The sequence below is a fragment of the Phalacrocorax aristotelis genome, chromosome 10 (genome assembly GCF_949628215.1).
Source record: "Phalacrocorax aristotelis chromosome 10, bGulAri2.1, whole genome shotgun sequence".
Taxonomy (NCBI): domain Eukaryota; kingdom Metazoa; phylum Chordata; class Aves; order Suliformes; family Phalacrocoracidae; genus Phalacrocorax; species Phalacrocorax aristotelis.
In genome coordinates, this window is record NC_134285.1 from 13,940,814 (window position 1) to 13,961,805 (window position 20,992).

General features: G+C 36.1%; 1 protein-coding gene across 1 annotated transcript in view; it reads left to right on the forward strand.

The window, feature by feature from the left end:
- The window catches only part of USP7 (ubiquitin specific peptidase 7), a 72,313-nt gene extending 52,875 nt beyond the window's left edge, over nucleotides 1-19,438 (forward strand). Inside the window, exons 13-31 of the mRNA XM_075105316.1 lie at nucleotides 289-445; nucleotides 1,556-1,700; nucleotides 2,297-2,427; nucleotides 3,479-3,613; nucleotides 3,836-3,937; nucleotides 4,626-4,731; nucleotides 5,122-5,214; nucleotides 6,085-6,152; nucleotides 7,361-7,461; nucleotides 8,825-8,978; nucleotides 10,301-10,368; nucleotides 11,508-11,616; nucleotides 11,714-11,791; nucleotides 12,178-12,278; nucleotides 12,877-12,976; nucleotides 13,830-13,949; nucleotides 15,247-15,318; nucleotides 15,845-15,935; nucleotides 18,812-19,438. Of these exons, the coding sequence (XP_074961417.1) occupies nucleotides 289-445; nucleotides 1,556-1,700; nucleotides 2,297-2,427; nucleotides 3,479-3,613; nucleotides 3,836-3,937; nucleotides 4,626-4,731; nucleotides 5,122-5,214; nucleotides 6,085-6,152; nucleotides 7,361-7,461; nucleotides 8,825-8,978; nucleotides 10,301-10,368; nucleotides 11,508-11,616; nucleotides 11,714-11,791; nucleotides 12,178-12,278; nucleotides 12,877-12,976; nucleotides 13,830-13,949; nucleotides 15,247-15,318; nucleotides 15,845-15,935; nucleotides 18,812-18,918 (2,038 nt within the window). The 3' untranslated portion in view covers nucleotides 18,919-19,438. The remainder of the gene's footprint in view (nucleotides 1-288; nucleotides 446-1,555; nucleotides 1,701-2,296; nucleotides 2,428-3,478; nucleotides 3,614-3,835; nucleotides 3,938-4,625; nucleotides 4,732-5,121; nucleotides 5,215-6,084; nucleotides 6,153-7,360; nucleotides 7,462-8,824; nucleotides 8,979-10,300; nucleotides 10,369-11,507; nucleotides 11,617-11,713; nucleotides 11,792-12,177; nucleotides 12,279-12,876; nucleotides 12,977-13,829; nucleotides 13,950-15,246; nucleotides 15,319-15,844; nucleotides 15,936-18,811) is intronic.
- The last annotated feature ends 1,554 nt before the right edge of the window (nucleotides 19,439-20,992 follow it).

Below are 20,992 nucleotides of genomic sequence, written 5' to 3' on the forward strand. Positions count from 1 at the left end.
TGAAGCTTTTCCCTTGACACAGTGAATCTAAAGCAGCACTATTTCAGTACAGTGCTCTTTCCCCTGTTACTGAGGGCATGTTTTTTTTCCTCAGGTGCTTATGAAGATTATTTTTATTGCATATTAAAACAGTATAAAATCTGCCACTGTATGCAATATATCCTGGCATTGTAGCAATAACTTGTTCAATTTTTGTGGCTCACTTTAGGAGTAAGTACTGATGTCCTGCATAATAGCATGTGTCTGTCTTACTACAAATACAACTGTCTTAACTCTTTCCAAAATTAGGTTTGAGTTTCCTGAACAGTTGCCACTAGATGAATTTTTGCAAAAAACAGATCCTAAAGATCCTGCCAATTACATTCTTCATGCAGTTCTAGTACACAGTGGAGATAACCATGGCGGACATTACGTTGTTTACTTAAATCCAAAGGGGGATGGCAAAGTGAGTATTGAAAAGCACCAAAACGTATTTGTGTTTTGCAAATATGTACTTGCAGATTTTCATAATGAGCAAATCTTCAGAATTTTTGTTCCCGAACAGAAGAGCGTGCTGGCACACTCCCTTCCTCACAGAGGGATTTGACTTCTCCATGTAGTTCTTAGCTTGATACTTTTTCAGTTGATGCCTATTCCGAACATAGTTGGGAAACTTACTTTGCATTTACAAAACGAAAAAACAGCAGCCCTCGTGTCTAGTTTTTGCTCTCTAGGGAGGACCCTGCATTTGAAGGCGTTAAAGAATCACTTGCATTCCTAAGAGGAGCAGCTTTATCTTTGCTATTGGCTTTTGGCAAAAGACTTTTAACTAAGGGAATCCCTTCAGGAAAGTGTGTGTGTACGTGTTGAAGTTCTACTGCCATCAAATTTTATTCAGCAATTTTTTAGGCTGACTTCATGCTGAAGCAAATATGAGTGTTTCAAATGTTTTAATGACTCATGAAAGGTTCAATGCCTTTGCATGTCCCACTGTTACAGGTGTAGGTAACTTGATTGGATGGGACGTTTATAGGTCAGGTGCATCTTCCCTTGAGTTGACTGGTTTTGTGTGTGCATGACTGTTCACAGTAAAAGTAGAAGTCAGATTTTGCTGTGAATTTTGCTATTTGTCTTTCGTTCTTAATTGGCTTTATAGTTTTAATTTTAAATTCACTGTAAATTACTTTAAATGTACAAATAATTACTAGATAACTTGTGCATATCTGCATTTTATTTTACAATGAATAAGGTGAATTTTTTGAAATTCATATAGAAATGTTAGGTATTTGAATAATTGTCTTAAGAAAAAGTTCTTTGAATAATTATTGGGCTTTTGATAGTATAAAATGTTCAAATATTTCAGTAAGAGTTTAGTATTTGTGGCTTTTCATATGCTGAGCATGAGTAACAGGGAGCATAAATTATACTGAAATAATTTTTTTAAAACTCATGCTGCTTGAAGAGCAGTTCTATTTACTTCAGAGAGCTGAAAGACATGCTAGAAATAGGATTAATTTATCATTCAAGAACATGTTTTTGTCTGTAAAATTATATTTATATAAAATTTTCTCTCTAGTGGTGTAAATTTGATGACGATGTTGTATCAAGATGTACAAAGGAAGAAGCGATTGAACACAACTATGGAGGTCATGACGATGACTTATCTGTACGGCACTGTACGAATGCGTACATGTTGGTTTACATCAGGGAATCAAAATTAAGTATGTATATGCTGCATATGTTCCAAGTTAGATACATATCCAGGGATTTACAGCTATATTTTACTGCTGAATTGTTGACAGTCTTCCTGTACAAAGGGGCTTTGTTAGTTACAGTTAGAATTTATAGATTCTGTGGGATCAACCAGCCTTCTCTTGCTTTTGGAAAGTATGTGCTAATCTATTGGTGTCTTCTCTTAGCACAGTAAGGCAAGAGTGTGTATCTGGAGAGTGCTTTAGCCTTGTTCTGTAGTGTGGAAAAATTAGTGAACTAACTTCAGTGATGGAAACTAGATCCAATTAATTATAAATATGTAGATACATGTATACTAAAAAAATTCAGTGGTGGTAAATATTTTTTTAATCCTGAAAGTGATATTTAATTCAGAAGACTGATAACATATTTCATGGAAGTAGTGCATTTTGGCTCGGGATAGAAAACACTTCTTTTGCCAAAACATGATGATATCAAACCATGTTTTTAATTAAGAGATGAAAAAAGCTGGGTTTGACTTCAAATCAGAGGGAAATCAAGTGTATATGAAGAAAACCCTGTTTGATGTAAATCTTAAAATGATATCACAAAATCTGCTTTGTAGGTGAAGTTTTGCAGCCTGTCACAGACCATGATATTCCTCAACAACTTGTAGAAAGGCTTCAAGAAGAGAAAAGGATAGAAGCTCAGAAGAGGAAGGAGAGGCAGGAAGCTCACCTCTATATGCAAGTGCAGGTCAGCTTTTGAAACAACTACCTTACCATTAAAATTCACCATGTTGAGCCACCCAATTCAGTTTTTTTTTTAATTTGTGTTTGGACTTAGCATTTGAAGTGAAATAATGATTTTAGTGCTTGTAAATGTATTTACACATGCAATGAATCCTAATGAAAAAATCATTACTGTATGTTATAGACATTTCTGTTTTCTCTAGAAGTTATGTGCTTGTAAGTAAAAATAGCAAGTTCAGGTGAAAGGAAGAGGACCAGGTTATTTTAAATGGCTGTTCTGCCACCGTATTTCTATCTCCTTCAGGAATTATTTTCTAAAATTAGAATGTATCTTGCCATAGGCTGCAAGCCTGGACTACTGCCAAACTGAGCTCATCAAGTAGAAGCAGAAGGAGAGGGTGCTTATATTTGCAATTATCGTTTTGGAAAAGCCAGATGGACTAGATTGTTATGAATTGCCTTAAGGAACCCTGTTCATGGCTCTTTCCAGAGCCCATCTGGCAGAAGAAAACAGAACGCGTTTTCCATTTGCCTCCATGTTTTCTTGCATCTTCTTTTTGGTGTTCATAAGTAGAGATGTCAGTGAAGTTCAACTTGGTTTATACTGCATTTACACTAGAGCTGTTTTCAGTGGCGAGACTGGCAGAGTTGCACCGTTTGTTAACAGAATGCACGGGAGCTGTGGGAGATACAGGAAATATTTTAGGCCAGCCTCCTTGCATTACACCAGTAAAATAATTATGTAGCCTTTTTTTAAGTGCCAAGATTGTTAGAGCACATGTTTCCAAGATTGGGATCTAAGCGCAACTGGTTTTTAATTGTTCAGGATTTGTAAGAATTAGTGGTTTTTAATTACTTACACTGATTTGAGTATCGATCACAATTTTAAAATTTCATTATAATATGTATACTTGTAAATTTTATTCATGAGAACATGAATAGTGTTAGCAGTGTGGCACTATCCAAAGAACCAGTGACGCTGCATAGTAAAGCATCATGAGAAGTTTGTGCACCTGAGTTAGTATGAGTAGTAACCTTTAAATGTGATTTTTCAGATAGTGGCAGAGGATCAGTTCTGTGGTCACCAAGGCAATGATATGTATGATGAAGAAAAAGTGAAATACACAGTTTTCAAAGTATTAAAAAACTCCACACTTACAGAATTCGTTCAAAATCTTTCTCAAACGATGGTAAGTTTTCTGTAGCTGAACAACTGTATGTATTTACTTTATTACATTATGGTTGGTTCATAGTCTTTATCTTCTCCAGGTATTGGCAGGAGGCATAATTTAGACCTTTTAATATAGGAGGTCTGTTCGGGTTTAATAAAACCATCTTAGTCTTTTGGTTGGTTGGTTTGTTTTGGTTTTGTTTTTTATTTTGTTACCTGTCATAATTTTTATTTATTTTAGGGATTTCCCCAGGATCAAATCAGATTATGGCCAATGCAAGCCAGAAGTAATGGAACAAAAAGACCTGCGATGTTAGATAATGAAGCAGATGGCAATAAAACGGTAAATATTAATCGATAGAGGACGTTCTGTACATCACCCATGATTTTTAGTTCTCTTTAAGAATCTGTAAGTTTGGGACATCAGATTTTTCAGGGTTTTTATTTAACTTGTCTTATGTATCAAACTTTACCAGATATGACTTGAGATTTAGTGGATTGATTTGGACAGGAGGGAGGAGTGTGGCACATGATTTTTTTATTCCATGAAAAAAAACCATGATCATGATTTTTATGTTAGATTTCAAATAGAAATGTCTTTTTGAGTCCTCCATTATTTGGGCAGAAGCTCTGGATTTAATGAAATATGTTACTTCAAATGTAAAATATTGTGTCTAAATACCTCAAAAAACAGTGATTCGTTTCACTGTCCTGTTACTTCTAAAGTGAAGTAATTTTCTTGCTATAATAAAGATAGCTGTAGGTATATTTTTAAAATAAATTTTAAAAAAGGTCAATTTTAAACAAAACCTATCATCTGTGCTTCATTAAAACTTTTTGGGTGTTTTTATATCTGTCATTTTTTCTCTTAATAAACATCGTAAACTTCCTCTCATTAACACAACTGAAAAAAAAAGGTATTCTCCCACTCATAGAATGTCATAAAGTTCTTGTATCTGATGAAAATGCAGATATCAGGTTATATTATATTCTCCAGAGACTTTTTTCTTCTCCTACATCTTTCTACATAGATGATCGAGCTCAGTGACAATGAAAATCCATGGACAATATTTTTGGAAACAGTAGATCCAGAGATGGCTGCTACTGGAGCAACATTACCCAAGTTTGATAAAGATCGTAAGCATACATGCTAAAACTTGAGTAAATAGAAAATACTTTTATTTGGGGGTATATCTCAGAAAATACTGTTCACTCCTTTTTTCTATTATGGAATTGGTGTACCCATCAAACTATAGTGGTGAAATTAGTTTTTCTCATTAAGTTTTCCCATCACTTATCTTCAAGTGTAAGATGTTTTGCACGTTTTTAGAATCACTGAATAAATTTATATATATACAAAGTTCATTTATAAAAATTCAATATTAAAGAATATTTTAAGGGCATGAATGAAATTAATAAACCAAAGACGTCATTGTTACTCTGTAAAGAATAATATCTAGGTAATTTCCCTCCAGCCACCCCCAGTAAAACCTTACTTAAAATTGAATCTTATTTCTTAATTTGTAGATGATGTAATGTTGTTTCTGAAGATGTATGATCCGAAGACTCGGAGTTTGAATTATTGTGGACACATCTACACACCTATATCCTGTAAAATACGTGAGTTCTAAATTCAATTTTATTGTTATAATTGAAATTTTTAAAAGACAATAGATTGCATGTATTTTTTTCTTTTAATATTAGTTTTACCACTGAAATCAAAGGTAGGCCACAGAAAGAAATTCTGATTTCTGCCAATAACTGGGAGTTTTCTTCCCCATGTTATGTCAGTGAAACTTTCTGCAAGGCTGAGAGCATTGCCTTAATACACCGCTGGCTGTCAGTTAATATTTTTGTTACAGGCTTGCTGTATTCACTAGGTGTTGCTGAACAAAATCGACTTGCTGTAAAGCTTTGTGATTTGAAAATGCTCCGCAGTTTGGGGTTTTTTTCCCTTCTATTGCAAGGGCTTTTTTTTTTTTTTTTGTGGAATGTACTTCTGCAATAGCTTTTAAAATAACTCTGTAGCCTGAGAGCAGCCACTCAGACTGAACTGGGCGTGAGCCTTGGTTTTCATACAGGTCCATTTAAAGTATTAAGCAAATGCCCACTGTGTAAATTATTTCAATTTGTCATTTTGAATGTCTCATTTTGTTGACTTGTACATGCCTTTTTGTATTTTAGCTGTATCTCTTTTTTTTTTTTAAGAAATTAAAATTTTTCTCTGGGCAAGGAACAGTGTTATTTCATATATTTGATCTCAGGTGGCCTTCTGCATGGTTTTGGTGTTGATGACATGAAGTGGAAGGAAACGCTAAAGTGTATCTCTGGCTTGAATGTCAATGAGGGAAGCTTTAACCTGGAAGTCTCTGTCTCAGGCGTTTTAAAACTATTCATACAGGGTAGAAAAATACATCCTCTTCTTTTTGCAGGAGGTCTGACTAGCATTTAAAGTGCAATGTGTTTCACATTCCTTTTCTTTTCCAATAGGTGACTTGCTTCCAGTTATGTGTGAGAGAGCAGGATTTCCACAAGAAACTAACCTTATCCTCTATGAGGTTTGGACTGATAAACTTTTTGTAACGTTTTTGTCTTTTACGTGCTATAACTAGAGAAAAAGAAGCTTTATTGGTTAAAAAAAGGGCTGGTCTTAACAATATTATATATCACAAGCACTCTGTAACCTGTAGCTGTGAAGTCTAGAGTGCAGCAAGAGAGTATCAGCAGATAGTTAACTTCAAAACAGATTTAAAATTAACTAGAAGTGTGAGGCTTTAAAAACAAAAAATCTCTACATTAAGTCCTACATGAGCAGCTTTGTTGTGCTAAATCTGTGCGTATCCTCTGAGTCGTAGTGTTAGAGGAGCTAATGCTGCTAACTTTATTGGCCGCTGTATTTTCAGTGCTCCCCTTAGACAGTGGAGTTGAGAAAATGTTGCAGCTTCTCCTTCCTTCTCTAAGTTAGAAGTCAGCAAACAAAACTCTTAGTCTACTAACATGTTTCTGCCCAAATACAGAAATAGTAAATCTTTATAACTGCTGTATTTATTGAGTGCTGAAGATGCAGATCTTGCCAAGGCAAAACCCTTGGTGTAGTAAGAACACAGAATTGGTTTTTTAATGGCAGTTTTTGTTAGCAGTCATGCTGCTCTCTCTGGTGGTTCTAGGGGAGCACGCACACCTCCATGCTAAAAAGCAAAACTCTCAGGCACTTACACTCTGTGCGGGTCAGGGTTGCAGTTTGATGCCAGTTTGTTTAGACAGGTGCTTTTATCCCAAAAGCTCAACCTACAAGTATATATCTGTAATATGCATATAGATATTTTATAATATACACATTTTTTAATATGGCTTTGTTATTAAAAAAAAAAAGTGAATTGTTGTACAAAATTTCTACACTATTAAAATCAGTGAGCATAATCTGTGTTCTCCAAGCTTCCTGGAAGCTGCATCAGTAGAAGATAAATCTCTTAATTTTGGAAACTTTTCAGTGCTAACAAGATAATGCTGAATGCTAAAATAATTTTGAAAATTAAGATAACCTGAGTGAGACTCCAAAGGTAAAAATGAGCAGCCAGCTTTATCACTAGCAATTAGATGTATCTGCACCTTAGATAAGATTACATTTAATTTACATGCGTATCGATCCCTTTGTTGCACTTGAAAGAAGATACAAGTTACCTTATCTGATGAATTCTCTACTATTATGACCTTTATTTTTGTCTTTGTTTATTCTGTGATAAACAACTTTTGTTCTTTATTGCAGGAAGTTAAACCCAATTTAACAGAAAGGATTCAAGACTATGATGTATCTCTTGATAAAGCTCTTGATGAACTAATGGATGGTGACATCATAGTGTTTCAGAAGTATGTATTTTAAGGGGCCAGTTTATCATTGCAATTAAATGATCTGGTTCACTTTGAAAGCAGAACTTCCTTTAATTTAGCATTTTTAACAAGAGCAAAGTGTAATTTTCCAACAGTAGATGTGTTCTCAGCAGTTTTCATTTGTTTATTCAAAGGGGAAATGAAAAAAAAATGCCATATTACTTAAGGAAAAGAAGGTTTCATCCTAGTTTAGAAAAGTAATAACATAAAACAGGTCTTAATATTACCAGAGAGTGTGGTTCAGCAATACATCTGAGTACTGCAGCTTTTTACATGGAGCCACTGTAACTGAGCCACTGAAGAGCCTACCAGCATTTCAGATCCCTGGCTCTGTACCATTACCACTGTACAAGGCTCTTGGCTTGGAATTCCTTTCAGCCTAGAACTAAACTGCTTTCCCTTCTTTTCCTTTGACTCATGCTTATAATAAGTTCCATATTGGTCCACGGTGATGAGATGCTCCCGATTTGCCTGAGCATATGCGACTCATAGGTGTACTGGTGCTTCAACTGGAGTTTCTCCAAGGCAAAAGGAGAACTCCTACATCTTGTATCCGTTAAAGGAATCTTTCATAAACTTGTCAGGGCTATAAATCAGCATTTCTGTGCTCTCACTCCTGATGGTCACACCCAACTGTGTTGCTCTGTTTCTCTCCATGGGCTGACAGTGGGTGGAAGCCAGCTAGTCTATCTTCAGCACTCTTACCCCAGATTATGTGAGATGAATGTATTTCTCATGTCATGCCTTGGAACTCGCATTCCCTGTTGACCCAGTTGGTGTTATGCACCTTTGGCTGGCTTCTGACTCCTGGGTAAGTGCACAGCTTGTACCCTGGTGCTATTTCTCCACTGAGAAGATAGGGGTACCAGTCAGTAGTGCCCCAAACCAGTGTCTGTGCCGACTGGTTTGTTTCTGTGGTTCCAGGAGTGCTATTGTACATCTGGCCTCTGTGCAACGCAGTTCACACAGGAGTATATGGAAACCTGTGGCAGCATTAATACAGACACGCAGTAACATGCCAGGGTGGGAGGGAGGGAAGACTACTGCTAGAGTGCTGCTGAGAAGTGACCAGAGTATTGCCAGATTGCCAAATGAGTGAGCACAGCGTGTGAGTGCATTCGCCCTTGCACCACACAGAAATACTCAGGGGTGTGGGTCACTACTGACTGTATTAGTTCTACCGTGTATGAGTGGTGGCTCTTCTTTAAAAAGGTTTCTAAACTTTATTTCTGTATCTCTCAACTGTTGCTGACTTACTGTAGAACATGTATTTAAAAACCCTAACTGTTTGTATGTGTAACAATGGGATATGTAATGTATTATCATTTGTTTGCTCTTGTAGGGATGACCCAGAAAATGATAACAGTGAACTACCAACAGCTAAAGAATACTTCCGAGACCTCTATCATCGTGTGGATGTCATTTTCTGTGATAAAACCATCCCCAATGACCCAGGCTTTGTTGTTACCTTATCTAATAGGATGAATTACTTTCAGGCATGTGTCCTGTTTGTTTCTCTGCTCTTGATTTCCTGTTCTCAAAGTAACTTTCATGTTAGTTCTCAAGCACATTATACATATTTTTAGAAGAGAGTAGATCTGTTCTTGCACACTTTTTGCATTGTAGGAATGAAAAATTAAAGGAGGGCACTAATGCTTATGAGGAGAAAATAACACACATGCAATTTTATTAATAATGAGTTATTTGACAATAGGATTCTTTCTTGATGCACCATTCTGCTGTCAGGGAAATGATATTCTAATGAAATTATGCATTTGCTTTCTAAGCGACATGTAAAACGTGCCCAACTTCTTTAGCTGTTAAAAGAAAAATACCTTGGGAGTATAGTGATACCTATTTTCTGCTTGTAGTATCACCAGCAAGGTTCATTTTGTAGGCCAAACTGTATTGCTTTCTTCACACAATGCTGTTTCATGCTCAGTGGCACTAACAGATCAAACCTGTTGTGTTAGTAAAGGGTGACCAGGGAGTGTTTAGAAGAAGAAAACTGGACTATGAAACTTAAAAAAAAAAAAAAAAAAAAAAAATTGGTCTGATCTATCAAGCGCCTGAGTGGATTTGGCTCCCTGCACTTCTCCTGCAGTTGCTTTTGTCAGTGTCAAAAAGATGACTTAAAAACAGACAAGTTTATTTTCTGTCACCAAAGGCAGGAACTTTGGGCACCTGTTTATACAGGGGAAGTCAGAGATAACTTTTTCTGCCCTGTTCTCATTGTCTACTTTTCAGCAACTTGTTTTATCTTACTTCATTTTTACTTGAAGCGTAAGTTCTTTATAGCTTAATTTGGTAAAACAGAGGATCCCCATGCGTTTTGCGAGGCAATGACATGAAATACACTGATGGGAATAATGTGGTGATATTACCCAGCAAGCTAACTTCCTCGGACTGAATTAAAGAATAGTGGGAATATTCAAAGAGCACACCTTACTTATTTCCCCAATAATACTATAATTAAAACAAAACAAAACAACCAACCAAAAAACCCCAAACACCACCAAACAAAGAACCCAAACAAACCAAAAAACCCCAAAAGAGGGAGTAGAGCTGTTGTGGATTTTGTGGCCTTTTGGTGACGGTGATTTATTGTACTAAAACAGTTTCCTTTTTTTTTTCTAGTCCATCTTATTCTGTGTCAACTATTCAGAAACTGAAGATACTAGTTTATTTTGCCTTGGGGAGGTAGACATAGAATTTCAGTATCATAATGTTCTTGACGTGTAATGAAAGACTGTGATTGTAGAGCAATGTTATAACTGTCTGAAATAATTCAGAACTTTACTGAAAAATTTATTTGTAGGTTGCAAAGACAGTTGCGCAAAGACTTAATACGGATCCGATGCTATTACAGTTTTTCAAGTCCCAAGGGTAAGATGAACTTCCTTAGTGTTCTGCATCTAAACTATTCTTTAAAATAGCCCAAATATAGATAGGAGCAGTTACTTGGTAGCTTTTTCCAGGTTGTGCACTAATTCCTGACTGGTAAAATGTTAGCATTCTGGCATACACAGCAAGTTGCATAGACAGTTTTAAGTCTTGCAGTGGCTGACTCTAGAGCCTTGAAGAATTGCACGTTTTAGATGAGTTCTAGTAAATGTCATTGAAAAAGCATGCCTTTTAAAGGATCACTGTTTAAATTTCTAAAATCATTAATTACTTTAAAGCCTTTACTATATGGGACAAATTACTAAGCTAATGCAAATGGTGTTTCAGTGAATGCAGATTTCTAGAACGGGGGAGAGCAGAAACAAGTTCACATAAAAGCAGGATTTTTGCCGATTTTACAGCTTTAAATGCAGGAGTACTTCACTGAGTTTATTTTTTCCCCCCTCCTCCCCCAAAGTCTGCAAATGAGGTTTTATGAGGATGACTATGATCTAACAAGTTCACAGCTGCTAAAAGGGACATTTCTCGTTGAAGTGGTGTTATCAGGCACAGTTGTGTAAAACTGGATTTCAATCTGTGTAAAACTATAGCAGAAAACAGCATCGCAGTAGTTATATGTATATGCTGCAGGAATAATGCACACACAAAAATTACGTTGTCTTTTTGTATTCATGTAAATGTAGATTGCTCTTTATTAACCTGTAGGTATCTCCTCCATCATCAATGAGCCTGTTGTAATTTGAGTAGCTCTTTATAGTTTACAGGGCTGTGGTCACTCTGGAATGTGCTGTGTCATATGGCTCCACAAATTAACCTTTCACAATTTAAAGCATGTGCTGCTATACTAGTTGTTTCAGAGGAATGTGGGTCTGCCACCCTGCCGCATTAAAGGCAAGCTTGTAAACACCCAAGAGAGTTAACATGCACAGTGAATGGTATTTTTGTTCCCATACGCTCACCTGTTTTTAAAAATCACTAAAGCACTGAATATAATACTGCTTAGGCTCTGATAGCAATTATATGGAACTGGAAGCCAGGAATAAAAATGTTCTTGGTACTTTGATTTACTGAGCAGTGATGGACTGTAAAGAGATATTTATGGGTTTTTTTTCCTTCTCTAGTTATAGGGATGGCCCTGGTAATCCTCTTAGGCATAATTATGAAGGTACTTTAAGAGATCTTCTGCAGTTCTTCAAGCCTAGGCAACCTAAAAAACTTTACTATCAACAGGTAAGAGTCTTTCGTTTTTATTGGTGTGAATTAAAAAAAAAGACAATTCTGCCCTACACAAAGTATGCCTAAAGTGTTTCTTCTTTTCTTCCTTAAGCTCAAAATGAAAATAACTGATTTTGAAAACAGAAGAAGTTTTAAATGCATATGGCTAAACAGCCAGTTTAGGGAAGAGGTGAGTGAGGCTGGCTGTTACACACTTGCTGTCATTTCTATGTTAAAGCTGGTATGGCTGTGATTATGGTGCAGTTCACACACTGTTGTCCTTGAGAAAATAAAATTAGAACCAATTTGTACCGTATGTAAAAAACCAACCGACCCGAACAAACCCGCAACCCCCAAGCACGGGGGGTGGGGGCGGGAATACGACTCAGAAATTAATTTAGAAAAATTGGGCTAGTTCTTAACAAAAGCTTTGAACATGACGTAGGTGTTTGCTTTAGTAATTGTTAGCTTTTAAAGATGAATTTTTGATAGAGAAGAATCCAGCGCATTCTGTGCGTTAATACCGTTGGTTACATTTTCAGGTTTCTAATGATTTTTCTGTTTCAAATTCTGTAGGAAATAACAGTATATCCAGATAAGCATGGGTGTGTGCGGGACCTGTTAGAAGAATGTAAAAAAGTTGTAGAACTCTCTGAAAAAGGTTCAGGAAAATTAAGGTAAAGCTGGAAGATTTTGATTTCTTTTATGCGATCATGTGGATTTCACACAGAAACGTATATGTAGAATTTAAAATACTGTGGAAACCATTATTATCAAATGAAGTCTGCTACTGTGTTTAAAAAGGAAAAAAGCTTCCGCATTCACATTGAGAGTACTTATTAACTATTAATATAGAGCTTATATATCCATTTTGTATTTCATAAAGTTGCATCCTTGAGATGCATAAGTTTCATCAATTGCATTCGTTAACTCACAATTTAATAATTGATTCCAGTTCAAGCATTTCATGCTGTTTACTTCCCAGGAGTTAAGAAGTGAGGTCATTTAAAGAAAGTTTTAAAAACAATAATTTAAATTAAAACCTTTGTCCTGTAATTGCATGTACTGGCCTTTTTTGCCGTAAGCCAGGAGTAGTTTAACCTCTCATAACTTTACAGCTTAATTTTTACTAAAGACTGAATTTTAAGTTTGACAAATACAGCAATAGTATCTGTTTACATCCTGACTAGACTAAGCCTTCTCAAGGTTTGAGAAAGAAATGTTACATTGTTTTGGGTTTTTTTTTTTTTAATGCTTTTCCTGTTTATTTTTAAGGCTGCTAGAAATTGTAAGTTACAAAATAATCGGTGTCCATCAGGAAGATGAGCTGTTAGAGTGTTTGTCACCTGCAACAAGTCGAACGTTTCGAATAGAGGTAAATAATACTTTCCTTAATTAAACTTTTTAAAACTTTTACTTTGAGAGACGAAACTTGAGTGGTAATTCTCTCTTTCTGGATCCTGATTTTCAAGCACTGGTACTTGAAGCAAGCTAGATTATGTGACTATATATGCATGTTTAAAGATAACACTTCTAAAATTTTTCTTTTGTTCCATCTACTTCCCCATAATGATTTTGTTCTTTAAAGTTTTATACATGTTTATTATAACAAAACACGAAGACTTGGCAAGGGCTTGTCCATAAGACATTTGCTGCCCTATCAATAATTCCAAGGTTTGCTTGAGGACTCATGATGTAAATGTTTATGCTTAGAACACAATTTCATACTGTTCTAGAATACTTAACTTCGTTTCCTTTTCTATTAAGTTTGAGATTCTCAAGCCAAATTTTGATACTTATGTGATTTTTCTAAATATTTTATCATGCAAATCTTTTAATTTGCCTCAAAGATAAATTTATTAATATAACTATAATATAGAATTTAAAATTTTAAAAAAATTTTAAAAATTAAGTTTGCAATGTTAACTGTAATGAAGAGATGACAAGAGTTCTGTGATACTCTTATCAGCTGCTGCTACAGCTGCTAGAAGATTTCATGTCGGGAAGCCAGGAGAGCGTTTACAGAGTAGGGGAAGCTGAAATGCTGTCATTCCAGGGATGAATGACTCATGTAAAAAGACTCTGTCAAACAGCGTAGTTTTAAATTGTTTTAAATACACTTGTTTTACATCAGTAACAGTACATCAGTTATGCTTTTAGTTACTTAATAAGTTACTTTTGGGGAAAGTTTTAGCTGATTGCAGTCATAATTTTATGTCTGGATCTAGGAAATTCCCCTGGACCAGGTAGATATAGATAAAGAAAACGAGATGCTAATCACAGTGGCACATTTCCACAAAGAGGTTTTTGGGACATTTGGAATTCCATTCTTGCTGAGGATACACCAGGTACAGCATGCCTCCCTTTTTCTTCTCATGAGCTTACACTTACGATGTTTTCTTAAAGTACTGTCAAAGAAATTGGTTAGTATAAAAAGTATATAGGTAAATATTGCTCCTGTATAAAAGCTTCTGCCCCATACATGCCTTTTTACAGTTAAATCATTTACCATCTCAGTTCTCTTTTGCATATACAGATTGTTTAGTGTTTAATGAGCCTACACAATATCTAGAAAGCAGGCATTCAGCATCAGCAAGGAACTTGAAATAGTATCAAAGCAATACTAACCCCCTCCCCGCCCCCCGCAGAACCACCCCTAACAAACCCAGAATCCTATTTTTAATACCACTTCAGTAACTGCAATGGAAACATGCTGACAAAAGTGGCTAGGCCACGGCTGCTTGGCTTCTTACTGAGACACGTGATTATGAAAACTGAGTTTGCTTTCTTGAACATTTTCTAAGATGACTTTGCATTTCATAACTTCTGTAATATGATGTGCCTTATCTTCTAGGGCTGGAAGTTAATACAAGAGTGAAAGCTAATTTTGAAAGCTTAATTTAAATTCTTAAGTTTTTATGTGGCGCTGCTCCAACAGAATGTCACACTAATTCTTTTAATATCGAATAATAACTGGGGGCAGTTAGAAGTTTACTTCTAAACTTCTTCTGGTTCATGTATGTTAGTTTGTATGAAAATTACCTACTTTTCTGAAAGTTTTGGAATGAGAAGTGTCCATGTCTCTGCATTCCATAGAATTTTACTATATTTCCATACTTTTGATCAACGCAGTGTAACACTTCTGTGTTTCCACCTCTGGTGGAAACCATTTACACTGCATTTCCTGGTCTATGTCATTCATTTTTTAAGTTGATGGTATCCATCACTAATGGATACAGCTACGAATTGAAGAGGAGCATCACAGGTGCAGAGATTTTAAAAAGTAACTTGCTTAGGAAGGATATGTAATTTTTTTTTCCAGATGCCTGTTTTGCTCTGAATTTTCTAACTTCGTTGTTTCTTAACTTTAACGTGACTTGCACATATCACAAGCAGTGCTTGGTTGATTTATGGGACAGTTTGCATAATGATGAATCGATAAGACTTGGCAGTTGCTGAATTTATAGCAAGTTGTACGTTGTTATTCTGTGTTGTAGTGGATGATGTTGACAATTGAGTAATTTTGTAAACAACTGAGAGGTTAGGGCAATGTATTTCAATGAAGCTTGAAGCAGGAAATATTAACAACATCCCTTTTTTCCCTAGATTTTTTTTTTACAATAAAAATCTTGTTGTAATTGTTAGGGTGAACACTTCAGAGAGGTTATGAAGAGGATTCAGACAATGCTGGACATACAAGAAAAAGAATTTGAAAAGGTAATGGGAAGTTGGGAGAATTTTTATTGCTGATTGTAGACACTAAATGAATTAATTTTAAGAAGTTGGAACACCACAGATTTGTCATAAGTGTAGATTTTGATCAATAGAACAGTTGCTTAAGTAATGCTTTTTCTGAGAATTAATTAGGTAGGGTGTGTAAGGGCTACCTGTGTCGGCCCTCTCTTCTCTGGGCTAGACAGCGCCATTTCCTTTAGTTTCCTGTATGCCATGGCCTCCAGCCCCCTAAGTGTCTTACTAGACAATTGCTGGACTTCCTACAAACTGCTTTTCTGTGGAGGGCCTGAACCTGGACACAGTATTCCAGATGCAGTCTTACAATTTCCTGAGCATTCATTTTATCCTTTTGTCAAGGTGGTTGATGAAGATTTTTAAACAGGGTTGGCCTTTATTAACCCCTGAAGAATACCACTCATAACCAGCTGCAAGTTAGACTGTGAAAGTCTAACTCAAAGTCTGTATTTTAATGTGGTATCTCATCAGGTTTTTTCTTTCCTTTTCATAGTTTAAATTTGCAATTGTAATGATGGGCCGACACCAGTATCTCAATGAAGATGAGTATGAAGTGAACTTGAAAGATTTTGAGCCCCAGCCTGGTGAGTTGTTAGACAACCTGACTATTCTTTTGACCTGCTGAAGTTACTCTGCTAGTTGTTATAATGTGATTATCCTTAACTCAGGATGCAGAAAGAGGTTGTTCTTTGTATGTGAAATAAATTATATGTAGTAACTAAGCAAGTATTTATATACACTTGTGTACACAATTAACAGTGTTAAGTGTATATGTTAGCTGAGAAGATGTATTTTATAGGCACGTAAATAACTAAATAATAATCTGGTTCCTTATGAGTTAAAAGTTTGCATTTGAGTGACCAAATGGGTCAAATATCAGTATAACACACTTTACAGAAAAGACTTACAACATCAGTCGCACCTTATCTGTATTGACCATCTGCTACCTTCTATGCTTGATTCTCACATTGTTACTGGAGTGTGTGCTCATGTTATTCCTAAAATATTTTAAAGTGCATTCTCATAAGATTCTTGTTTTAAGTGTGCTGCAAAGAGGTATTTGAATTCTCATATTCATTGAAGAGGCTTCTTGTTTGTTCTTGATATCTTCAATGAATCTGAAGGATCTAACAAGAGTATTACATATGTGAATAGGATGCTGTTTAGATTTTCTTTTCCTGAGAGGTGATTCACCAAGCTAGAAATGTAGCTTTGTTCTGCATTTGTCTGTGGATGGTCTGCTATCTTGTTTACATGACTGATATTTGAAGCTTTATCCTCTGAGGAATTTACACGTAGGAGAAACAGAGTTAATCCTTCAGGAGTTCCCCACAGTCATCTTTTGAGAGTTTCAGTTGGGAATGGCAGCTTTGAATCTGCAGGCAGGGCTCTGTAGAAAGCCTTGAATTCATCAGGGTTTTTTCCTCTAGCTAAGCTGAGTGTTCCTTTTTGTAAGCTGTTCTGTCTGGTAGAAACAAGATTGAGGACAACTTGCTCTCTGCAGTTCTATTTTTCTGACAATTATGAGCTCTGGTTTTTGTTGGCACGTTGTGCTAGGGCCAAAATTTCTCTGATTTTTTTCAAGCTGTGTTCTGGATTTATGTAACAGTTGTAAAGAAATCCTGTAACTGTCCATTTATTTCAAAACCCACAGAGAGTTAGTTATACGGATACCATTTAGGAGTACTTTACAGGAACCTAGCATAAAGTCCTGTTGTGCTATGTTACATAGCCAGGTTTATGGCTCATGGTTGTGACTATGAGGGGACTTGCCAAAACTTTGAATGCATGTGTCTGCACAGGTCATCTGTGAGCAGAGGAGTGTCACTGGAGGGGCCTTTTTCTCTGCACTAGTTGTGAGGGGTCTCTGGATGATGATCTCGGGGGTGGACTTTCTCCATGGACATCTAAACTCTCTCTTGTGTGCTCAGAGCAGGCAGGGTCCTGATATTATTCTGTGAGTTGTCTTTCTGGGGGTGGGCAGGGGAAGGCAATAGTCTGAAATGAACTGTTGGACTTTCTGGGCAAAGCAGAGCCAGTCTTGCTAAAACAATGTGAAAGACTACCCAGGTAACTAGGTCAAAAGTACAGAACATGGCAGAAATTGGAAAAGGGAGAACTTGAACTGTTTGTAGGAGTTGTAGGGAATGTGAGATTAAAGGGTTTTAATTGGAGAGTTCAGGGGAAGTTGTTACCCCTTTGATATAATACACTCTGACAGAACGCATATATTTTCCCCCCCCCCCCGCAAGGTTCCCCTATGGGGTGATAATAGGATGCTCTAATGCCTTCTTATTTAAGTAGTATTTCAAGGTATGGGGCTCACACTTTTCTACCAATACCAAATTTTAACGCATGCTGGAATGATTGAACCAAAGCTTTGGCATTCTCTGATTTGATTGATGTAGCTGGTGTCAGTAGTGCCCGTCTGCTTTTACAAAGATGCACTCTAGCAATGGTTGTGCTGGCGCTAACGGTGTAGGACTTGATTTCTTTCTTCAAAAGACATTCAAGTGATCTCAGCAAGATCGGCAGTTCTCTTTTACATTTGAAGTTGACAATATGTCAAATAATAACACAAATAATTTTGATTGAAGAAAACACATCCAAAAATGCGATGCAGGCAACCAAAAAGGCCAAGTGTTTTATGCTTTAGTGGTTGCGGTTGATGGCTTTGAATGTAGGAGTGTGCTTTTCTTGCTGGGGGGCTATTTAGTTTCTGCCTTTATCATTTTACGTCAAAGAACATTTGATGCTCTACATTGAAGACATCTTAAAGAATTTCTCCCATTTGTAAGAAGTATGTGGACTGTGGTTTTTCATTAAAACTAGTGGTAGATAAAAACATATTGGGTTAAACAAGTGAAAATATCTGTGTGTTTTCTTTACAATCTAAATATTTAATTTTTTTCTCAGAAAATAAAGAGGAGATCAGTTACATGATTTCTTAATTAACTGATTATTTGTGTATTACATGTGTTCAACAAATACTCCCACTTCAACCAGGGAATAAGAATAACTTATCAGCAGAGATAACTTGTATTATGACAAATACCATAGTTTGTTATATTTAGACGCTGAATGCCTTTCTGCTGCAAACAGGCTCAGCACTTTGGTGAAAGCTGGTACTTTGATGTGCCTGTGGCCATAAATTGTAACAGTAGTTTTTTTGCTTTAGCACACACTTCAGTGCTGTAAACTCCTGTAAGTGACTGAGGAGGAGAAGAACCAGCTACCAGATCCAGAAACAGCTGTGTAAAATATATTATTGGGAGGAATGCAGAGGTCAGGAAAGCCGCCCAGTTGGCTGTGGACTGTAGGAGTGTTCTGCAGTCCTCTTCCATACCCTGTGATTCCTAGCAAACTATGAACAAGGCACACAGGAGTGTAGATTGTGTAAAGGAAACTTTCCAATTTAGTCTTTAAACTTCATTATTTTTCTTTCTCTTTTCTTTTCTAGGCAACATGTCTCATCCAAGGCCATGGCTAGGGCTTGACCATTTCAATAAAGCCCCAAAGAGAAGTCGCTACACTTACCTTGAAAAAGCTATTAAAATCCATAACTGACTTACTTAACCAGATTGTCAAGGCAAGGGACAAAAATAAGTGTGTGTGTGCACCTTTTTAACAACTGTAGAACTTTGGTACACGTGCACTATATCTGAAGTCTTCAGCAAGAGGATTTGCTGCTGATGTTAATTTTATTTTGTTGAGGCTGTTCAGTTTGGCTTCTCTGTATCTATTGACTGCCCTTTTTGAGCAAAATGAAGGTGTTTTTATAAAGCTTGGATGCCAATGAGAGTTATTTTATGGTAAACGTAATGCAAGGCAATTGTCAGCATAACGAGGGAAGAGTTTAGTAGAACAGTTGACATTGGCAAAAATATTTGTCTGTAGTACGTTTATAGATGGCATAAGCTGGCTGGCTGCCCTTCCCGGTATGGTATTCACCATCACTGCAGCTAGTAAGTCTTATGTTTAGACTCACATCAGATTTATTTCTTTCAGTTATACTTTAAATGACATTTTTTGTGCATTTGTAAATGCAAAAAACTCACATCATCAATAAATAGCAATCTCTACTTCATTGTGTACATTGTTGGCACTTATTCGGGATTTTTTGTCTCCTCCAGCTGCATAGACTCTTTTTTAATAAACTAGTTTTCATTTAATTTAGTCACTACTTTGCATCCCATTTTGCCAAGTGGATGTCCTGAGTCCTAAAAAGAGATATTCGGGTCTTTTTATTAAATTTTCAACCATTGATAAATCGGTTGTGATTTATTATGCCATCTTCTGGCAAATAGAATGACACTCAAAAGTTGGCAAAAGCAAGTGAAAGGATTATAAATATCATTAATTTAGTTAACATGGGAAGAGATGGGGAAAACACAAGAAATAGCCTTTTAGCACAGAGGGCATGCTCACTAGTGTTTAGTAAGCTGTTGACTTTGTATAAAAAAGGAGGAAAAAAAAAAAAAGAAGAAAAAAAGAAAAATGAAATTGTATATTTAATGAATGAACATGTACAATTTAACACTTGGAGGTTAATTTTGTTGGGTGAGTCTGCAAGTGAATTTCACTGATGTTGATATTCATTGTGTGTAGTTTTATTTCAGTCCCCAGACTGCTTCCTTTTATTTTGGAGCTAATGCCAGCCGCGTGTCTAGTTTTGAGTGCAGTAAAGATAGAATCAGCAATTCACACTTAATTTTCCATTCTTTTCCAGTATTTTATTTTGTTTCTGTAGCCGCAGTGTACAACAACTCTTCCTGTATATTGCCTTTTTTTGCTGGAAAATGTTGTATGTTGAATAAAATTTTCTATAAAATTTTTCTTCGGTGAGTGATGACATGGACATTGAAGAAGATTTCTCCTCTCCTTGGAAATAGAGTTTTGGGAAAAGTTTTCATTTGTGAGGTTTTGCTAAAGGTGTGGGGTTTTTTCTTAAGTGTTGACAATTGTATAACCTTCATATTGGTTGTTTTGGGGAAAATTTGTGGGGGTTTCTGTTCAATTGTTTTGGGTTTTGGAGGTTTTGGGGGGTTTTGTTTTTTTTACCTCCTAACTAGTCACATTCGAGCTTAACAAATACAAGGTTTTCCAGGAAGGAGCCATGTACAATTAAGACAAATGGAAGAATTATTTTACTAGTTTGTTTGTAAAGCTTGTAGTAGAGTCTTTGTGGTAGACTTGACTCTGCCTGCCTGTACAAAATTTTGTGGTCCAGATTCTCAAGCCTAATATTATAAATGGTGTAAAGTGAAATCTGGAGTCTCTAAAGGTAAGCTCTCTAAATACAGTAATAGATGCCCACCATAAAGTATCCCTGTATTGCTTAGAAGCTTCCCTTTCTCAGACCTATCAGTAATCATTTAGTAGGGGTTGTGTACATGTGATGGCCTTTATACTTTTTTTCTGAGATGGATTCTGGTGCTTATCAAAAACACCACCAAGTATTTTTAAAGTAAATTTTAAGATGTATTTAATTCTTTCAGCTTTAAAATGAACTAATCACTCATGGTTTAGGTATGTTTGGATTTATTTTTAATTTATATCTTGCAGTGCTTTTAACTGTCTCTTATTTCCAGCCAAGGCAAACTAGTTATTTACTTTTTTCTTTTGGTCTTGTGAGTGCAGA